Source organism: Cicer arietinum, chromosome 4, assembly GCF_000331145.2.
Source record: "Cicer arietinum cultivar CDC Frontier isolate Library 1 chromosome 4, Cicar.CDCFrontier_v2.0, whole genome shotgun sequence".
NCBI classification, from domain to species: Eukaryota; Viridiplantae; Streptophyta; class Magnoliopsida; order Fabales; family Fabaceae; genus Cicer; species Cicer arietinum.
In genome coordinates this window covers 28004486-28020229 of record NC_021163.2, presented here as the reverse complement: position 1 = coordinate 28020229, position 15744 = coordinate 28004486, and the positions used below count along the sequence as shown (strand labels likewise).

The following is a 15744-nucleotide window of genomic DNA, read 5'->3' as shown; positions in this document are numbered from 1 at the left end:
TTCAATTTTTGTTGCATTGCATGGATCCATCATCTACCAGTGATTCGTCAATAGAGGTAGGATCATTTGATGATAATAGACCAAACATGGTTGTGTCCTTCAGTGATGATCTAGTCTTTAGAGGATCATTGTAATTTCTAATAATCGGAGTTTCATGATGGGAGGACTTATACTTCCATCTAGTTAGGACTTCTGAGTTATTTTGACTGCTTTTGACTTGGTCAGATTCATCTTATAATGTTTTTTCATCTTCCTCTTAGTTACTTGCGTCCTATGATTGTTTGGGTTCTTCTAGTTTGTTTGCATATGCTTCATTTGGTTCCAGTAAATCTGCAATATCCTCAACATGCTTTGACTTTTTAAGGTCAAGCTATTTGTCATCAAAGTTAACATATATTGACTCCTCCACAATTTGAGTTTTCCTATTGAACACTCTATAAGCTTTGGACCTTCATAATATCCAAGGAAGGTACACTTTTGTGAGCTAGGATCAAACTTGTCAATGTTGTCTTTAGTGTTTAACAAATAACAAATACAACCAAATTACTTAAAGTAAGAGATATTTGGCTTTTTACCCTTCCATAATTCATATGGTGTTTTATTCAAAATTGGCCTAATCAAAATTCTATTCTAAATATAGCATGCAGTGCTAATTGCCTCTGCCCAAAAATGTTTTGCAACATTTATCTCATTTAACATGGTTCTTGCAATTTCTTGAAGGGATTTATTCTTTCTTTCTACAACTCCATTTTTCGGTGGTGCTCTAGGAGAGGATAAGTTGTGTGAGATTCCACTTTCATCACAAAAACTTTCAAATAATTTGTTTTCAAACTCTCCTCCATGATTACTTGTTTGCAAAATGCAATAAACACTTTGTGGCAGTCATCTTTATTTCTTAAAAAATTTACCCAATTCTGCCTAGTGTAATCATCTACTATTACAAAGTCATATTTATTTCTATTTGTTGAGGTTGTTTTCACTGGTCCAAAGAGATCTATATGCAAGAACTCAATGGGTTTAGAGGTAAAGGCTAAGTTTTTAGGAGTAAAGGATTTTTTTTTTCATTTTGACAAGCTTAACACATAATTTCAGTTTTGCAACTAAGCTTAGGTAGACCTATAACAAGTGGAAGTTTATTCAATTTTGAGATTAATCTTAGGTTTGCATGACCTAACCTTTTGTGCCAAATTAATTTTTCTTCGTTTACTAACATGATACACCTAACATCTTGTTTCTCTAAGCTAAATAGATTTATCTTATATAAGTTATTTTGCCTCTGACTTGTAAAGAGTACATATTCATCTTTTTGACTAATTTATTTGCTTGATTTTTGATTAAATATAATATCATAATTATTATCACATAATTGATTGATACTTAATAAAGTATGTGTAAGACCTTTAACAAATAAAACATCTTTAATGGGATGAGAGGAGCCATTACCAATTGTGTCATGTCCAATGATCTGGCCTTTCTACTTTCCTCTAAAAGTTAATGTACCTCATTTGATCAAAGTTAGATCTTGGAACGTATACTTTTTCCCATCATATGTCGCGAGCATCCATCATCCAAGTACTATAACTGGTGTTTCAACTTGGTTGCTGAGAACATCTGCAACATAAATAATTTTTCTTCTTCTTATTTTTCAAATTTTGTTGGGTCCTATTTTGTTAGTCTTGAAATGTTTCTTGTTTTTCCTTGTGTTTAACATGACATGGGACACTATATTTTTGAGTGACCTTTCTTGGAGCAAACCATACATAAGACATTAGGTTTGATAAGTTCCGACTTAGTTACTATTTCTTGGTATCCTAGACCTCTTTTACCATTTATATTAACTCCATAAATCATAGAAGCATACTTTTTTCTTTCTATATTATTAGCTACAAAGTTTTGGAATGCTATTTTATATTTATCAGAATTACATATGACATTTTCTAAAGGTTTTAAGACATGATTATCTTTTAGAGATGTATTTTCTGTTTTAAGCTCAACACTTTCATATTTTTAAAACATTAATTTCTTCACTCAGGTTTGCATTTACTTTCCTAAGTGCTTTCAGTTTTAGAGACATATTGTAATTTTTATTTAAGAAATCATTTATGACTTTAATTAATATAGATCAGGTTAAGTCATAAAGTAATTCAATTTCTTCATCTGTTGATTTACTTCTAGAGTCAGAATTATGATCAGTGTTGGATTTAGAGTAAGATTTAATATGAGTCATCATAAACAAATATGCTTGCTCTTCATCATCAAATGATTCATCAGAGTTGTCTCATGTAGCTATTAGAACCTTCTTTTTGGATGTGGAGTTTTCCTATGATGTTTCCTTTTTTTCTAAATTTGGACATTTAGACTTGACATACTCAAGTTCATTGCATCCATAGAAAATAATACTTTTCTTGTCAGATTTATCATCATTTTCTCTATTGGACTATTTGAATTTTCTTTAAGGGAATAACATCTTTCTGTTGTGTCACATCCTCTGAAGTTTTATGGATATGAAAGTCACCTACCCATCCTTTAAGTCCACATTCTGGTAAATTGAATCATTATCCTATGATTATGTTGTTACCTTTAGAGGCTTCTTCTGCTTGAATTTCAAAACCAAAATCTTCTACTTCTAATTGGGCTTATCCTTTGCAAGCTCAATTTCATGTAATCTCAAAGAGCTAGTCAAATATTTCAACGTAAGAGTATTCAAATCTTTAGTTTCTGGAATAGCTGTAATCTTAGGTCTCTACTTGCTAGGAAAACACATAAGAATGATCTGCACATGACCAACAATAATATAACTCTTTCCAAGAACCTTTAATCCTGATATCAAAGTCTAGAATATGAAAAATATTGTTTCAATGTCTCCATCTTCTTCCATCTAAAATAAATCATATTTTCTAACTAGGAGGTTGGCTTTTGCTTCTTGAACTTGCTTGTTTCCTTCATAAGTCAAAACTAGATTGTCATAGATGTTTTTTGTTGTTTCTTTGTCAGTGCATTTGCCAAACTCCTTAAAGTTGATTGCATTAATCATGAATATTATGGACTTATGATGTATCTTGTACATCTTCTTCTGTTCAGCAACCATGTTTTTCCTTGGAATCTCAATGCCATCATATTTGTTGGAGCAACGTAGCCATCTTCCACTAAGTCCCATAGTTTAGGATCTTGTGAGATAAAGAAGCTTAAGAGCATGTCCTTCCAATACTCAAATTTTTCTCAATCAAATAGAGGTTGTTTGTTGATGTTTCCACCAAAGGCTTCTTCAACAAATCCATACATTTTGAATCCTTGGATCTTTCCTCAAACACTATAAAGTGTCTAGCCTTGAGACCGAACTCTTGATGCCATTTGAAGGTGCAACACACGAGAAGGGGGTTGAATTGTGTTTATCTAAGTTGGATTCTTTTTAATTATTTATTCAAGAATTGGTTCAGGTTTGGTGATTTTAACTAAAACAGAGGTTGTAACAATCAAGCTTAAGTAATCAGAAGCATTAGTAAAGTAAAGAGTGCAAAAGTAAAGTGACACGAGAAGATTCATCTTGGTTCACCATCAATTTGATAGCTAAATTCAATACCTTCACATAGAAGGATTTAACCACTAATTCAAATCCTTGAATTACATAGAACCTGGCCATACAAGACAATCTTCTCAAAATAACCTGACACATATAGAATTTTTTAGGCAAACAAACACTTTGACCCTACAAGTCAAGTCTTCTCCACACAACCTGAAAACCATAAATTGTTAAAGGCAACTATACATTAACCCTACAAGTCAAGTCTACTCAACACAACTTGAAAACCACATAATGTTTGAGGAACACTAATGCCCTTGTCGGGTTGGGTTACACAAGTTTGGAATGAATTGTGTTTTACTTCTACAAAACAGATAGTTACAATTGATTTCTCACACTAAAACACTTAAAAATTATTTCTTTGAGCAAGTGCTTCTCTAGAACTTAAACCTTTGAACTTTGAATACTTGGAAATTTTGAGCTCTCCAATTTTTTTTGAATTGTATGGATTTCATAGTTTTTGAGTTCGTTCTTTCTGTTGGAATCAAGTTGGTTTCATATTTAGAGTTTTGATGTTAACAAAACTATTTTATGAGAACAATATATTTGACTTCACATCGTTTGAAAGAAGATTCATGTTTTTTAAGACAGTTTAGAAAAAGATTTGATTGAGATTTATAACTAAAGAAAATCTTTGACCAAGTTGAAAGAAGATATGGTCATGATTCGAAGAAGATGTGAATTATTTACAAGAAGATTTGATCAATATTTACGACAAGAAGATATGAATTATTTACAAGAAGATTTGATCGATATTTATCTACAAGAATATATGAATTATTTACAAGATGTTTTGATCAAGATTTATTACAAGAAGATATGAATTATTTGCAAATCTAGTTGTATTTGGTTTAGATCGAGTTTGTAAATTCTTCATATTGATATTGTTCGTATTTTGTTCAAATTGAGTTTGTAAATTGTTCAGATTTATATTGCTCATATTTTGTTAAGATTATTTTTGCAAATTCTTCAAATGAAACTTCCTTCCTATTGATTACTTTTATATGAGCAGGAACATAATGTTGGACCATATCTTAAAATTTCACAAGTATGAATATCACTAAGTTCAATTCAATACTTTGTCTTTTGTCAAAATTTGAATAATATATTTGCAAATACTAATTGTATATTCTAGTGAGTCTTTCTTCTTATAAACAATTCTTGACCATGTCTTCTAGTAACTAATTCATATATTTTTGTAAATAATTCATATTTTTTTGTAGAAAATCTTGATAAAATCTTCTTGTAAATAATTCATAGCTTCTTGTGATAAATCTTAATCAAATCTTCTTATAAATAATTCATATCTTCTTGTAGATAAATCTTGATCAAATATTCTTGCAAATAATTCATAACTTCTTGGGATAAATCTTGATAAAATCTTCTTGTAAATAATTCATATCTTCTTTTGATAAGATGTTGATCATATCTTCTTCAAATCTTGACCATATCTTCTTTTCAACTTGGTCAAAGATTTTCTTCAAAATATAAATATAAATCTGAATCAAATCTTGTTTTAGATTATTTTCAAAAATACGAATCTTCTTTCATACTTTGTGAAGTCAAATATATTGTTCTCATAAAATACTTTTGTTAACATGAAAACTCTTAGTATAATACCAACTTGGTTCCAACACTGCTTGCAGACTTGACATCACGTTTAGTGTATGTGCAAGATTTCAAGCTAATGCTAGGGAATTGCAATTAACTACTTTTAAAAGAATCCTTAGATACCTAAAAGGCACTACCAATATTATCTTGTTCTACAAGAAATTTTTGGAGTACAAACTAAGTGAGTATTGTGATTTTGGTTATGTTGGATATAAACTTGAAAGAAAAAGTACAAGTGGAAACTACACATTTCCAGGTGACAACTGAATCTCTAGGACAAATAAGAGACAAAACACAATTGTCATGTCAATAGTAGAAATTAAGCATATTTCAGCGGCTGGTTGTAGCTCTCAACTACTATGGATGAAAAATCAACTAGAAGACTACAAAATCCTAGAGACCAACATTCTCATTTATTGTGACAACACTTCTGCCATTTGCATAACCAAAATCCATATTCTTCATTCTAGAGCTAGACACATAGAAATCAAACACCATTTCATTAGGAACTTTGTTCAAAAATGTGTGCTTAATAGCCAATTTGTAGACACTTAACATCAATGGGTTGACATATTCACCAAACCACTAGTTGAATATAAGTTTGACTTTATTAAGAAAAACCTAAACCTTAGTCTTTTACCTAATGGATGTATGTGCAAGATTTCAAGTTGACCCTATGGGAATCACAATTAACTAAGCTAAATGAATCTCAATATGAGCAAATACGAACAAAATGAAACTGAAAATTTATAAACTTAATCTAAACTAAATTTGAACAAAATCAATATGAAGAATTTACAAACTCAATCTGAATAAAATACGAACATAATAAATATAGAAGAACTGCTCAGATCGGATTCGGAAATAAAGAATTGGCTAAATAACATATTATCAAAAGGCACTTGTATCAAAAGTGCTTGACAAGAGATTAACCAAGCAGATTATGTAATGAAAGAAGTTCATGAAGGTGTTTATGGGACACACATAGGCAGATATAGGAGCGAAGGTAGTAAGAGTAGGGTACTTCTAGCCAAAAATAAAAGAGGATTGTTTGTTATACGTCAACAACTTGTAAGAATGACATTTGTATGAGTATCTATTCCCATATTTATTTTAATAAATTGGGGGAATAAATACATATTTATTAGTGATCTTGATCATCATACATAGTTTATCTAGGTGTACGGAGGGAGATATGATATTTCTAGATGAATAATGAAAAGATGTATATTCTAGGCATAGAAAGTCAGTCTGAAAATGAATGATTCGATTTAGTTTCGCTTTTTTATGCGCTCCAAAAAGAATGTTAATATTTCAACAATATTCAAATGGTTAGCCACCTTTATTTTCTTATATGTTTTCATGTGTGTAAATATCTCATCCTCGATGAGAGTGAATGTTTTCTCCTTGATGTTTCTCAAGATTCAAAACTGAGCACCGCTTGAGGGTGTCGTCAGTTGCAGGGCAAAGCTCATTCGAACTCCCAAGAGGTAGAGGTTGACAGATGGATGAGCTCCCTAACGTGGCTGTTGCATGAATCTCTGAACAAGAGCACTTGTCCCGTGATAAATATGAGGGAGTAGTAGAAGAAGCAGGAACATTTTTTGAACAAGACTCTCAGACTAAAACAATGGGAAACACTCTCCGTTATATGAATCATAGAAAATTTGTTTATGAGCGAAACATGGAAGGACGCGATAAAACCCATTCTTTAAAGTATTTCCAAGATTAAATGTAGGTTCCAATGAAATGAAGACGAGCAGTGTTACTCACAAAAAGCCAAGATATGGGTGTATCATTCTTAACATGGAAGAAAAAGAAAGAAATAAAAACATATGGTTTTGGAAGAAACAGATCGTTTCAAATATAGATAGATTCCTACTATTCATGTTTTCATGATTAAAAAAAAAAGCAAGAGAACAGTTATCCTATAATTGGTTACTTTATGTCTCTAGATTGTTTAAGACATAGGAAAAGTTTATGTTATCTACTATCTAACATAAGTATCATAAGCAATTATGACTTAGTGAAAAATGCTTCATGTGCAAAGAAAATTAGTGATAAATGAAAGAGAAATTCATAATTAAGAAGAAAGATATGTTGATAAAATATCTATAAAGTTCTAGTCTAAATAAATTAGTTTGCATTATATGTGAAATTTATCCTCTGAATATAAAGATAAAATTACATATATAATTTTAGAACAAATAGCTACAGTTCAAGCCTTTGATTATTTATTATCTGAAGATATGAGTAGAAGAATTATAATTGATCAAGCGCCTAAAGACAAACTAAGCGATCAATTGTTTGATGAAAAGACAACAGGCAAGACATTGCTCTGATCAATATTTTCCTGACCAACATTCTTTTGAATTTGAAGATTAGCAAAGATCAAGGAAGCTCAAGTTGTCTCTACTGCAATGATCTACAAATAATACTTTCCTTTGGAATAACATAAGGATCAACCAATAAGAATTTGCTAAGCTTCAATGGTAAACAAGTTGCCTTTGGTGAATAATTTTCACTTCCTTTGTGTCCCAATAATGTGACTCAACAACATGGGGATCAAGGCAAATGTAAAGATCTATGTGTTGGAACCAACTTGGTTTTCCTTCTGTGATTTTGATGTTAACAAAGGTATTTAATGAGAACAATTTGTTTGGACTAATGGTTTCATTAAGTGTGTATGAATTAGAACATGCTTTTAACATAAACAACATCACAAGAAGAAGTCATAAGCATATATTAGAAGCAAATGGGAGATTGTTGGAATCAATAATTTGAACAGGAAATCAAAAGAAACAACATTAGAAAAATTAATCAGAAGCAGATGACTAGAGAAATTGACCAAAGGAAACGACTAGAGGAAATGATTAGAGGAAGTCACCACAGGAAATGACTAGAGGAAGTCACCACAGGAAACCATATGAGGAAACGACTAGAGGAAGCAAAGTCAAACCCAATCAACGCGCCTGTTGTTGTGTGCGCACATCTACTCCCTGAAGATTTGTCTCCTATGATTATGTGTGGCTGCCTCTAAGGAACATTATATTTGCATGCCTTTGAGGAACAATATGTATGCATGCCTCCAAGGAACACTGTTTATGCATGCCTCTGATGAATAGTATTTATGCATGTCTCTGATGAACAATATTTCTATATGCCTCTAATGAACAGTATTTCTACATGCCTTTGATGAACATAATTTTTGCATGCTTCTAATAAAGTCTTCTCTTTGCACGACTCTAAAATATGAAGCTATTCTTCAAGCATGCCTCTAAAGCTTATGTTTTGCTAGTTATAACAATTGCAACATGTTCCAAAATGCTGTCTCTAAAGTTACATTGGCTCTTATAATGCAAAAAAGGTGAAGTCGCCTCATACCACTAATTCTAAGTCACACAGTTTTGCCTCTAACATAATTATTCAAGCAACACAACATTTGACTCCAACAATCAAGTCAATGATTCTGATGGAGAAATAGATACTCAAGGCTGAAGAAGAATTCAACGAACGAACAACGTCAAAAATCCTAAAATTCAAAGTTATTCAGAAAAACCTCAAGAGTTCAAGCCCTTCCTAGTATTCAGAGTATAAGGTTTTAAGTTCTAGCAAAGTACTCATTCAAAGTAAAATATTCTAAGTATTGTAGTGTGGAAAAATCATTGTATCAAATCTACTTAGTAGAAGCAAAACCAAGCCATTTTCCAACTCATTGTAACCCATTTTGATAGTGGCTTCAGTGTGCCTCAAGCAATTTGTGGATCTCAAGTTGTATTGAGAGGACTTGACCTATAGGGTCAAGTGGGTAGTTTGCCTCTAACAAATTGTAGGTTTCAGTTTGTGTAGAGAAGACTTGACTTGTAGGGTCAAGGTGTGGCTTGCCTTAAAAAGTCTTTAGGTTCAGGTTGTTTTGAGAAGACTGACTCGTAGGGTCAAGTGTTGTGTAATTCAAAATTTTGAATTAGTGGATAAATTCTTCTGTGTGAGGGGATTGGACGTAGCTACCAATTTAGTGGTGAACCAGGATAAAATCATGCGAGTTGTTTTTACGCCTGCGTTATTTGGTTTATTGTTCTCTCTAATTAGTAAAACTATTTAAGTCACCAAATCAGAATTAGAATTAAGAAAATAACTTTAATTTAGGCAAACACAATTCAACCTATCTTCTCGTGTTTTCACACCTTCACTATGAAAAGAAGGATAATGCAGTCTAAAAGCATGCACAACAAAAAGGTGTAAAGTCAAACAACTACTTCTACAACGACTCTTTTTCTCAACACATATTTTTAAGATTATATAAAGAACTTTATTCAAAAAATAAAGTTGGAGATTCCATCAAGTGTGAGAAGATGAGTGAAAAAGATCTAAGATTTTGTTCATAAGATAAAAAACAAATGACAAGTCTAAAATATCAATAAAAAGAAAGAAAAATACATGTTTATATTTGAAATAATATTTCAATAAAAGTCCTTAAACATGAGAATTAATTGTAGTATCATCTCTTACGAAAGTAATTATATATGCTTATAAATTAATCAAATATAATCACAATAGTTCAAAATGAATCGTGATGCTTCAATTGATATAATAATAAACTTGCAATATACTCTCTATGATAGTTAGAATCCTGGGACAAACTTTGTGTCATGTCAGACACAAACTTATATGATCGAATGTAAATCGACCCAGTAATGATTATCTCATTTGTTAAAGATAAGATTTGAGAGACAAGTAAACACTTGGTTCCTCAACAGCGCAAGAGGCCTTGCTAGATTTGTTGAGAAGTCTAGTAGGTATCTAGTGGTAGTTTGGAGAGGCGGTTAGAACAATACATAGAACCTAGAGAGGTATTGTACAAACTCAACTCAAGAAGCAAGGTATGTCAGTATACTTTCATAATCCAGAGAATGTATTTCCGGTTTTCTGTTGAGGCATTATAAGATAAGCAAAAATGATAGTTGGAAAGTTGATGTATTTGGTTTAAAATTAAGACCAAATGCAAGAGGTATGGTATGTTAGTATGCTTGAGGAATCTAGAAACTATACTTCTAGTTGTTTGTTGAAGCATTATAACACAAACTCAAGAGGTAATGCTAGTATTCTTGACGAATCTAGAAACTGCAATTCTAGTTGCATGTTGAGGCATTATATTTACAATATAGCCTGAAGAGGTTAGGAAACAATATTTAACTTAGAGAATACTCAAAGTCTGAAAAGATTAAATTAATAATACTTGAATGGATTAAGTCCCTAGCTGTAATATGGCAAGTCTCAATATTAGATAAGCAACAATTGTTATAAACTAGTACAAAAATATTTATGTGTTTTTCTTTTCTTTAATCTCTTTACTTTTGGTTTTGGATTCTTTATATCTTATCTTTTATTATGTTAAGTATTTTTTACCACAAGATATGCTTTTGATAAATAATTTATTTTAATCTGACAAAGAAGATTTATAAAATAATCAACATAATTCAAACCTTCATTTCACCTACTTTTTGTTACCTTCGTGTTTTCATATCCAAACTTTTACATAGGATTTCAACGGACCTCACAAAAGTCCATGAGTTGGGATGAAGTCGTGATTAAGCAACATTGAGAGTGAGAATAAGTGAGCACTAAAATTCATTAAAGGGTAGACGGACTTTTAACTCGTGAATTTGGGTAAGATCTCAAAGCAATTGCAAAAGGAATGAAATGCATCGTTTTCCTGTTTTTTTACTTGTTTAAAAAAAATACAAACACACTCACACATAAATTAAAACACACACACACGAGAGACCCACCCCCAGCCTTTTACTCAAACTTTTCCATCCCTTGCCTTATTTTCCTCATGGCTCCTACCTTTCTGCATCCCTTTTTATTTTATTTTTTCGTCTTGATCTTGTCACTTCAAATCATAAAAATAGCACTTATATATCCATGGTCTATGAGAGAAATTTAATATTTTCAAAAGTAAAGTTTTCTCATATTTCTATATAGGATTTTGGGATTATGATTGGTGATTTAATGAAGAAAATGAGTATCCGATCTTCCAGCTTCAAATTTATGAATCAATTTTTAGGTATATGTAGTTTCAAATATTTGTCCATTGATTTTTTTATATATATCAATTATAAATATTTATCTCATATTTTTTATGTATCATTTATAAATATTTATTCTACATTTTTTCGTATTTATAAATATTTGTTCCATGATTTTATAAAAATTTATCATTGTTATTTTACTATTTTTTATTTATTTATTTATATATCGTTTGACAAATACTTATCTCATAAGATTTTATATTTTTTTAACTAAAAAATATTTATCTCATATTTTTTTATATAATAATTAAAATATTTATCTTATATTTTAATATTTATCACTAACACATGTGTGATGTGGTATTCTTTTTTACAAATATGACCTTTGTAGTTTTCAATTCCTTACTTCTAAAATCTATTTCAATTTTTCAGTTCTTAACTCTTAAAAAAAGCCCTCCTTTTTTGACAAAAAGAATTTCTTTTAAAATGTTGGTTTTCGGTAGTTATTTATTATAAGGTAGTTATTTCTTTTTCGGTAGTAATGCTTTCAGAGTAGTTATATTTTTCTTATATTTATTATAAAGTAGTTATTTCTTTTTCTGTAGTTATGACTTTTTTTTCCTTACACTGATAGATCATTGACATTTATATCCTTAAAATTTAACAATAGTTCAAAATAAAGAGTAATTTTTTTATAGCTATTTCTTTTTTAATGCTGATATATGAAGTATATATATAGTAATGAACTTATCTAATCTTTTTGTTTTATGTTCTGTTATAGCCCATTTCAATCCAAATTATTTAGCCAACAACAAATATTTTAACACAATGAAAATGAAATATAAGACATATCATATCATATATAATTTGACTCGAATAATGTACATTTACGACTGTTTATATAATTTGATCGTACACTGTTTAAATGTATTATTATCTCTCAACTTGTCAAAAAAAAAAAAGTTAACTCTCAACATGTATTTAACATAGAATTACACACTATTACTTACAATTCAAAGAAAATAAACTAAAATATACTATCCTTGAAATTCGCAGACAACAATTAGAGGCAGAAAGACAAATAAAAAGATTTGTCCAAGAAACATTTTGATAACAACAGGACTAAATAAAGAGCACATATAAAACTACACTGATTAACAACATCCAAAGCACTGAAGAAGTGTCATTAGAAACAAAATAAAAACTACAGCATCATCTCTCACATCAACGAAACTTAACAAATTAAATCACCTAGAGTACCCTGGACTACGGCTAATGCTCCTGCTGTAACTCCTACCTCGACTGGGGCTTCTTGATGCATAAGGCGATCTACTATAAGGGGATCTAGAGTATGATTCCCTCCTATACCTTCCATCTCTCGGTGAGATTGACCTGAATTATAATGGAACAGGTCTTGTAAGAATGAAACACAGCAAATAGTATACAATACAAATATAGAATTAAGACAAAAGCTAATGCAGTAACAGACCTGGAATATCTGGAATATTGCCTTCGTCCTGGAGAAGGTGAATAGTCTGGACTAGGAGAATAGGTGTGTGCATAGTGTGGTGAGCGAGAACGACGACGAGGAGATCGTCTATAATCATATGACCTATCCCAGTAGATTGAATTGAATAAGAATAAGAAATAAGATGTACTACAGGTGATTCAATGCATCAACTCTAAACGAAGAGCAAAAGCAATTTCAAGCAACCACAAAATATATGACTCAATCAAATGTATAAGCATAAAATACATCGAAAGTTGTATGCATCAATTCTAAAAGAAAAGCAATTTCTAAACAAAAAAGAGTACTTAACAACTGAGAAAAGACAAAATGAAAAGCAATTTCAAACTATCATGAAATACATGACTCAATCACCAACGGGACATGTCAAAACAGACAATCAATAACCTACATGGCTATATCCTTACCTCCCACGTTCTCTTGCTCTCATTTCTTGAGGTTTCTTTCTGTTTTCTTCAGCAAACACCACAGTTAACTCGCGACCAAGAAGAATTTGACCATCCATGTGATATTTTGCATCTGCAGCATCAGCTGGGTCCACATACTGAACAAATCCAAATCCCCTCGGCTCCCTGGAACATAAATCCAAATGCTGTTAAGAGACGAGATATAAATGGCGTGATATATAAACACACCTGCATACTGAAGTAGTGTACGATACACATATTCGATATCCACAAACATGATCCTGTCTCCAAACTATCACAAGCATTACTCTCAACTCTTGACAGAATTCAATATTAAACACCACACAATGCTAACCTTGTAGGTGCCAAAATATTGAGATGAAAATCTTCAAGACTTGAACTTCTTCTCAATGAATTCAAGACTTGAACTTCTTACTACTTCATTCTTGTCTTCAACACAGTACTCTTATTACTTCATTCTTCTCTTCAAGAACTTTCAATAAAACAACCAAATTCCCATAAACTGATTGGATTATATATTACTCGCTACTGATAAAGGAAGTGTCAAAACGTGGAAAAAAATGCCACCAACTTTTTATCCAAAATCCTAAGTTGGGAAATAATAACACAAGACACAACTTCACAGTAGAAAAACATCAAAATGGTTAAATTAAATAAACCCCAAGACTCGGACCCTACTAAGCACAGACACAAACAACCAATATCAAACAAGACACCGATCTCAATACCACATAAACAGTAGTAATAATTTTAGAAAATAGAATTGATTGAATGTAATCACATGAGTCAGTGTCCTAGAAATGTGGACACCGACATGTGTCAAGACACCGAGACACCACCTTAAACCTAAAATATTAGTGCTACATGACTCAAACCCATGCATTCAGAAAACAAAATAAGCTACGAAAGCTATCAACTATGTTTCATCCAATGAAAATATACTCACCCAGTATAATAATCACGAGGCAGGTAAACATCCTTGAGAGGACCAAACTGGCTAAATGGACCATGCAGATCATCTGGCCTGCAAAAAAAGCATCACAGTTGAAAATTCCAAATCAGTCTAGTAATTACCATGCTAGAACCAATAACAACACACACAGTATCATCCTCTTTAAACAGTCACGTATTATACCATTTATTTCATTACATAGAAAAGACCATCAACAGAAACATAAATAAGCAAAAATTATATCTGAAAAGATATGTATCTGGTTCAAAATTAAGAACAGATGCATCAACTTTCTGCTTATATTTCATCCCAGAGTACACACAAAACAAAAGAACAGACAAAAAATTCATAATCCTAATCCACACAATAGCAATATACAAGAAACAACGATTGTAATTCAAATAACTACTATAAAACTTTGAAATCCTTTGAGAATATTCACCTGCAATCTTTGTGAAGGTTCCGAACAAGAAGACTTGTTGGTAAATCCCTACCACGGCCTCCGTAACGTCCCCTAGGACTAGGACTGCGTCTGCTTCGACCGTAACGCCTTGGAGGCGACGGACTGTAACTGTAGCTTCTTCCCCTCATCTTGATTTCGTTATACCTATCATCCCACAAACGTATTCGTTAAACACGTTGATTCATAGAAGCAGTAAAAATAAGCGAAAATCAACATTAGGACACCAATTTCATCAGAAAGAAAACACGGATCTTAAAATCAGCAATTTCCTGAAAACTCAACTGCTAATAAACCAATTTCGATCAAGTACAATATAAACGTTGGTTGATTCGCTATTAAATAAACTCAACTCAACTCAATTTTAACACAAATCATAAAATCACTAATTTCCTGACAAAATTACCAATTAAAACAGAGAAAATTAATCGTGATGTTTATTTTTATATGCAGATATAAATTACATTTTACTGAAATTCAAAAAAAATACTAGATGCGAAAAATCAATGATCGGAGTCGGAGTTGGGAACTTTACCTGCTTCAGAAATTGCGGAAGGAACCTCGGTTGCAGTAATTGGACGCAGCGAAGTTTGATTCTCGCCCGTAGTATTTGTAACCATATTCTTCTGTGTTCGAGAAACTTCTATATCGCTAAGTATTGCTTTGGTACGTGCGGTCGCATGGGTTACCGTGGGGATCTTTTACGATCACGTTTTATTCATAGCCACGTCATCGTCGTAATTCAACAAAATAGCCCGGGTATTTTTTGTCAATTACATCCCGGGCTTTAAACTCGTTATTGTCGGACTGACTTTTGCCATTTGCACTGCACTTCTCATCTTAACTTATACACTTTATATTTATTCATGTCTAAATTATACATTTGGTGACTTAATTTATTTATATTAGTTTTACTTGATGTAAGAGAAATTCAAATCTTATATATAGTTATAGTAAAAAAGATATGTATACATATTAGTCGATTTTATGGTTTTCGTTTACTTTATGATTGTCTAAGATAGTCAGTGTATCGACGAAGTCATTTTAAATAGAATATAGAACATAAATTGAGACATTGGGAACACAGTTTGAGGTAAAATAATTATTTAAACTTTAATTGAAACCAAAATACAAGGGAAATATATTTGAGCTA

At 31.5% G+C, this 15744-nt stretch overlaps 1 protein-coding gene across 1 annotated transcript; it reads right to left on the bottom strand.

The window, feature by feature from the left end:
- Positions 1-12229: 12229 nt before the first annotated feature.
- LOC101510128 (serine/arginine-rich SC35-like splicing factor SCL30A) lies at positions 12230-15265 on the bottom strand. The gene is made up of 6 exons (XM_004514096.4): positions 15127-15265; positions 14574-14738; positions 14126-14203; positions 13159-13323; positions 12713-12835; positions 12230-12615 (listed from the first exon to the last, which is right to left on the bottom strand). Exons 2-6 carry the CDS (start codon positions 14720-14722, stop codon positions 12471-12473), a joined length of 660 nt encoding a protein of 219 aa, XP_004514153.1. The 5' UTR covers positions 14723-14738; positions 15127-15265; the 3' UTR covers positions 12230-12470.
- Between the last annotated feature and the right edge of the window lie 479 nt (positions 15266-15744).

What these genes read in the sequence shown, in the direction of transcription:
- LOC101510128 (XM_004514096.4), bottom strand. Translation starts at nt 14,722, where the DNA reads ATGAGGGGAAGAAGCTACAGTTACAGTCCGTCGCCTCCAAGGCGTTAC. An exon ending in AGAGCAAGAGAACGTGGGAG is followed by an intron (nt 12,836 to 13,158) that starts GTAAGGATATAG and finishes CTACTGGGATAG; the next exon opens with GTCATATGATTATAGACGAT. An exon ending in CAATATTCCAGATATTCCAG is followed by an intron (nt 12,616 to 12,712) that starts GTCTGTTACTGC and finishes ATTATAATTCAG; the next exon opens with GTCAATCTCACCGAGAGATG.